A 6,713-nucleotide genomic window follows, 5' to 3' on the forward strand; every position below is an offset into this window, starting at 1 on the left:
TGAGCTTGATTTCACATACAGTGAGTTTGAAATTAGAGAACAGAAGTTCAGAGCAAGATCCCCAGCCCTTTGAACAGGTGGGAAAGAGATTCCCAAAGGTCAGGATGGCTCAAGGTGGTGCCAGGGCTGGGCCCGGGCTGCACAGCTTGTCAGAAGAGTGGACTTGGTCAGGCCCAGCAGGTTTCTCAGGGGCCTGTCCTCACAGGCCTCTGAGTTCAGTCGGCAACTTCTCCCCAAGGGCCGGCTTTATACTGTCTTCACAGGCTCAGGCTCCTCCCTGGGGGGACTGGGAGGTGGTCTGTAACGGAGAAGAGCCGGGTCTCTGGAGGCGTTCGTGTGTCCATCAGTGGAGGAGACGAGTCGGGGGTCCCTGGGGAGCACCTCACTCGCCAAAGTCCTCTCCCCTCCCCAGCGAGTCTCCCATCCACCTCGGCCGCTGCCGCAGCCCCGCTGACTCTGGGAAAACCAGGCTGGAAAGCAGTGGAACATTGGACCTAGGGTGACAATGAGATGAAAGAGTAAGAGGGAGACAGACTCACGATGGGGCAGGAAGGGCTCTATATCAGCGTCCGAATATCTCCTTTTCTTACCCCATTAATTGTACGCAAACAGGACGGGCTATGTGATTTGTGGGGCCCATTAAAAAAATGAACAATGTGGGTCCCCTTGTTCAAAAACTAAGAATTTCAAGGGAATTCCCTTGTGGTTCAGTGGTTAGGACTCTGGGCTTTCACTGCCGAGGGCCAGGGTTCGATCCCTGGTCTTGGAACTAAGATCCCACAAACCACGTGGCACAGCCAAAAGAAAGAAAAAAAAAATTAAGAATTTCAAGACAGCGACAGCAGAACATTAAACGAAGCACGAGGCTCTTCTGAACATGTGACCTTGTGGGACTGCACAGGTGACAACCTGTGAACCTGGCCCTGAGCACAAAACTCTGAGTGCGTGTCCAAGTGTGTGTTTTCTGGGGAAAGGGCTCTTAACTGTCAAGGTCATGACCTGACAAGGTCAGTATGACTGAGGTTAAGTAAGGGTCCCTGCTTCTTGCCAGCACCTCCTTTCTCCACTCGGACAGGCAAGGGCTCCAAGAGTAAGACGTACGGGCAGACCTTGGGGGTAAGGCAGGCCATGGTGGCCCTGGGGACAGAGAGAAGTGGACGCATGAGAGATGGCATTTAGGACTTGCTGATGGACTGGACGTGGGTGGGAGGAAAAGAAAGGCATGACGGCTGACTCCCGGGCTTGCGGCTCAAGCAACTAAACCAACCAACGGCAGTGATGTTCATGGAGATGGGGACCAGCTGGCAGAAGATCGGGTGCTGTGTTTTGCTTTGTTGGGTAGCACAGGGAATTAAGAATCCCATTCTAGCCGTGAAAAGGCATCGAGGGACAGATGATAGAGCTCAGAAGGGAGATTAGAGTGAGATACATTTGGAGTCACTGGCATAGAAATGGCATTTAATCCCGTTGGGATGGATGAGGTGTCCTCGGTGTTCAGTGAGGGTAGAGCTCTGATACTTGGGCACATTATTTAACTGCACTGACACTCTGAATTCCCATTTGTAAAATGAAGATAAGAATAATATCTTCTTCGTAGGACTTCCGTAAATGAGCTTGTGAATGTTTGGCACGGGCTCTGGTACCTATTAAACACTCAATGAATATCAGCCATTATTATTACTATTACTATTGTTATCATGTCTTTCTCCTTCCTTTTACAAATATCTATGGAGCCTCCATTGTGCGTCAGGCATTGCTATGGATGCTTTGGAGACATCAATTATCTAGCATGTCAGGGGTAATAAGTGCTATGGTAAAAGAAAACGTAGAGCAGAGTCAGAGTGGGGAAGAGATTACAGTATTAAGGAGGGTGGTTGTCACTGAAAAAGTGACATTTGAGCAGAACCCTTCGAGGTGAGGCATGTGTGGGGAGAAGGGTTCCAGGCAGAGGGAACAGCCAGTGCAAAGACCCTAAGGAGGGTGATGGGAGGTGAGGTCATAGAGATAATGGGTACGGGGGCCTTTGTAAAGAAACTCTTCATGGCAGAGGTGACTGGTCCTCTAACGTGGCAAAAACAGGTCTCCCACACAATAAGGCAGAAGGTTCTCTGACATGGCAGAGACAGCAAGATTTCCAACATGGTAGAGGGAGCAGAGCTCCAACATGGCAGCCGCCCTAGGCTTTGGGCAGGCCCTGAGGCTCCTGTTTCCAGCCCCCTACCTCTTAGAGGGGCCTCACCTGGCAGAATAGGCTCACTAGCAGGGCCTCTCCTCCTCTTGGCTATGGCGTGTCTTCTGGCAAAACTTGGCGGGGCCTTTGCTCCAGGGCTCCCAATCAAAGCAAACATCTGAGTCATTTTCCTCTGAATCTGTGGAGGGACAAGACAAGGCCTCTTCGGTGGTCAGCATCCTATTTTCGATGCTAAAGGAGCCCCCTGCCGGGCCTGGGCATCCCCTGCAGCCTTATCTGAGGCCAGGGGGCCAAGGCAGAATCCTGGCAGGTGAGACAGCCCCAAGACCTCAGGAAGACTTTAGGGCCTTGAATGGTGACCAGGGACCAAGAAAGAAGGTTGGCCCATGACACATCCACCTTCTAGAAGAGGAAGGACCCTAGGGGTGAGCAAATGACCTACCTGTATTGAGCATGGTCCAGGAGGGGACACTGAGGAGACACAAGCCCACCCACCCACCTGTTCATCCATCCGTCCACCAGTTCATTCATTAACAAATGTCTGAGTATATGTGTCCAATGGTTTCCCGTACAGCACTGTTTTATGGGGAAACACACACACGTGCACACACACTAAAATACCCTGGAAACAGTGTGTGTGTCCATCATGAGAGGTCTGGGTGATGAAGTGTGGCACACTCACGTGTGGCATGTCATGAGGCTTTTAAAACACCCGCATTAGATCTGTATCTTTTAACTTGCTGGATGTCTATGGTATATTACAAGAAAGTTGCAGAGAAGTATATGGTAGAATCCCTTTCTTAAAAAAAAGAACGTCCCCTTCCCCACCCCAAACCCCCCCACCAGAGATCAAACCCAGGCCCTGGCGGTGAAAGCACCGAATCCTAACCACTAGACCACCAGGAAACTCCCTTGGCCTTTTCTTGGTCTGAAATCTGAGGGGCTGTCTTCAACCTCCTCTACTTCTCTGTAACCAGTGAAACAACTTGAGCATACTCAGAAAAATAATAATTTCCCCCTTCCCCCTCTTTTCTCACCTTGCCTTCCCGAGATATGCCGTGTTAGCAAGCTCAGGTAGCCATCTAATAACACGTGTAGGTTTTCCTGCCGCTGGGAGGTGGCAGCGCTGGACGCAAAAGCAGGTCCCGGCTCCACAGTCCCGTGCAGTTCCATGGGGGCCCTTGTCCAAAGGCAGGGAATTCGGAGGCTTCATCCTCCCTTCCTATGTCAGGCTGGGGACCAGCATAGCCCTCCCTGGCCGGCTTCTCCAGGGCTCAGCTGCCAACCATCTTTTCTTGCCTCTGCACCCATCTCAACAGGCAGCTCCCTCCTCCTCCCCACTTGCTCGAGCCTCCACTTGGAAAAGCGCATTGGCATCCTCACATCCTCATTGGCATCCTCACATCCTCGTGGGCCACGTGGCACTTGCTGCTCAACCTTCTGCCTTCTGGGCTCTGAAACCGCCCTGCTGAGCCAGGCCAGGTGGGGGTGGGGAGAGGGGAATCAGAGCTCCTCTTGACGGCTGTTCATACTGGATTTCAGGCCAGACTGATTCCAATCAAGAGATCCACGGCAGAATAGAAAACCCCAGGCCAGGGTGTCCCGAGCCCCAGCCCCCCAAACCCTGGCAGGTCCAGACCCTGGGTTTGAGCCAATTCTCAGCACAAAGACAGAACACAGTAATACTGAGATTTCCAAGAAGACGGGGACCCTGAGGGAGGGCTGCTTGCCTCACTTTAAGGACAAGTTTCTCTTCAATGCAAAATCAACGAAAGGACCTGTTTCAAACTGCCGCGTGAGATGTCGGTGGGTAAACAGCCTCTCAGGAGAAAGTCTGAGAGGGGGGGTCGGACAGGGCAGGTTGTGGATGGCTTAGAGATGGGCCTCCAAGGAGAACGAATTGCTGGAGGAGATTAGTGCCTTGGACCTCAGGGAAGGTGTCCCACCTTCCGGAAAAGCCATCCAAAGCCACGCCTACACTTCCTCCTACCTTGATAAAACCGACACTGCCTGGATTATTTCTCAGCTTCCAAGCACCTGCTATGTGCCGTGTGTGTACAGGTACCCTGCCCCTGACATGCATCTCTCCACAGCCCCAAAGGGTAGGGACCGTTATTATCTCCATTTTGTAGGTGAGAAAACTGGGGCTCAGAGAGGATTTGCCCCAAGTCACACAGCTGGTAGGTGTCAGAGCCCAGGTGAGACACTGGACAGTCGGCACTCTTAAGGGTGCGGCCTTGGACAGGTAACTTCTCTCCAAACCTCAGTTTCCTCACTTGTACGATAAGGATTATTTCACAGGGTTAGTCTGAGGATTAAATGAAATAAGGTACACCAAGTGTTTAGCACAAGGCCTAGCACAGTGTTCAAAAAAGCTATTGTTATGAATGATTAAGGGGCAAAGCTGAAACCCGGCCCACATCCCCTAGACTCTGGAGAAACGGGATTTTATAGCCACTGCAGGCAAGGGCTCTGCCTCCTACCCAACACTGGCCCTCAGGGAGGGCTGTCGTCCACCCTGGGAACAGAAGGAGAACACACTTTAAACAAACATTTTCTGGAAGCTCTCGCCGGGAACTCCTAACAGTTGCACAATTGCCAGCCCCTACGTGTGAGATCATGGGGCAAGTTGGGGGTGAACTGCTCAGCTTGTCTGAGCACCATCCGAGCAGAGCTGGCAGCACACTCAGTGCCCTCCCTGCCCAGGTGGTCAAAGGTCATGGGGCTGCTGAGCAGGAGGTGGGAGGTCAAGCAGTGCCCAGGAAGAGGCCCCTAGGTGACGGGAGTGCCGGGGGAGATGGGACACCTGAGGAGCAGAGTGTCATTCCTGCCACGTGGCCAGGCTGTCCCCCGTCCCCACCGGCCCACCGCTCCCAGCCTTCCTCAGGCCTGCTTCGCCCTGCCTCCCACTCCTCTGGGTGGCATGCTGAGTTCAGGACAGATGTCGGTCAGCTTCCGTGATGCTGCGTCCCACAGAAACCCAGATCTTCCCTGATGTGTGGTCTGGGCAGGAAACTGTGTGAGTGGTCTCTGGGCACCTGCTAAATGCTGAAGGCTGCTGTACCCATCGAGCTGGTTGTTGACTGCAAAAGCACAGGGCTGAGGGCCGAGAGGGGCTGAAAGCCAGCCCATGCTCTGTTCACCGAGCCTTGTGCCCTGGCTGCATTCACAGGAAGGGACATCTTTTACTAATTCATCTGCCCAGAGGGGCCACCTCTTTCTGATTTGTACCAAAGACCTTATGTGCTAGCTGTGGCCCTGAAGGGGCACCTCTTTGTGTGTGTATTTATTTATTTGTTTATTTTTTATAAAGATTCAATTCCTTCTAAATTAATGATTGGTCACAAAAACAGAAAGCATTTACTGCCATGCTGAAACATACATTTTACATTTGACACCATATTTCACACAAAAATTATAGTTCCATTATTCTGTATATATATATAGTTTACATACACATTTTGATAATAATAGCTTCTATTACCAGTGGTAAATGACTACTGCTTCTTCAGAAATAATATGAATTTTGTATACACGATAACCAATTCCAAGTACATTTCTGCTCCAAGTTTATTTTACCACAAATATATTTATATTATAGCGCAAAAGTAATAAATTGTTTTATCTTCTATCTAGAATATCTTAACTAAATTCGCAATCACATTCACAATAATTTCATATGTACCAAAGACCTTATATGCTAGCAGTGGCCCTGAAGGGACAGATGTGCACACATACATATTGTTTTCCAAACTCAGGATTCACTCTGGGACTCCAGGTTAAGAAACGCTAAACTACCAAGTCAATGCTTTCTCTTGCAGGTGACTGCTTGTCAACTCGGAGCCAGCAGGAAACCCCTCTGCCTGAAGGACACCCCTCTCTCGGCAGTTGTTTCGGGACTCCCACCCTATCCCACGCCCTGCCCAGGCTCCAGGATTAGGGCCCGGCCTGGGCAGCTCACCTTGGCTGAGTAAGAAGTGTAGCCAGACGATCAGCAAGAACAATAGCAAAGCCACGGGCAGACAGAGCCAGAACACCAGGAAAGAAAACGTCAGCTCGTTCACCAACGGCACCAGAGGGTACTTCATGGTGCGTGTGTGGCTAGGCCAGGCCGGCCTGGGCTGGGCTGGCAGGGATGCCCTGGGGAACTGGCGGGCTGGGCCACGCTCCGCTCTCAGCCCAATTGTGACTGAACGGGTGATGTAATAAGGAAACCATAAGGTCCCTCAGGCAGCTGAAGAGAGAGCTGTTTTGGACGAGTGGGCAGAAGCTGGGGTAGTGGGACAATTTGACTGAGAACAAAAGCCCAGGCTTCCTGGCCTGGGTTTGAATCCTTGTAAGATGCTGTGGGTTCACGTGACACCTCCCCGACCCTCTTGAAGAATGGAAATAATCTTTACCTCACCAAGCTGCTAAAAGTTAGAAAAGTGGATACAAATTGCCCCCAGGTGGGTGTTCATATATCTGAGGTCACATATTCCTTCTGGAGCCGGCAAGGCCCTCAGTAAATGACTGTTATTTA

At 51.2% G+C, this 6,713-nt stretch overlaps 1 protein-coding gene across 1 annotated transcript; it reads right to left on the reverse strand.

Annotated features, from left to right (window-relative positions):
• Window positions 1–2,256: 2,256 nt before the first annotated feature.
• On the reverse strand, window positions 2,257–6,279 carry ADIG (adipogenin). Its single transcript, XM_061209683.1, has 2 exons — window positions 6,153–6,279; window positions 2,257–2,369 (listed from the first exon to the last, which is right to left on the reverse strand). Exons 1-2 carry the CDS (start codon window positions 6,277–6,279, stop codon window positions 2,257–2,259), a joined length of 240 nt encoding a protein of 79 aa, XP_061065666.1.
• Between the last annotated feature and the right edge of the window lie 434 nt (window positions 6,280–6,713).

Source organism: Eubalaena glacialis, chromosome 13 (assembly GCF_028564815.1).
Source record: "Eubalaena glacialis isolate mEubGla1 chromosome 13, mEubGla1.1.hap2.+ XY, whole genome shotgun sequence".
In the NCBI taxonomy this organism is placed as follows: domain Eukaryota; kingdom Metazoa; phylum Chordata; class Mammalia; order Artiodactyla; family Balaenidae; genus Eubalaena; species Eubalaena glacialis.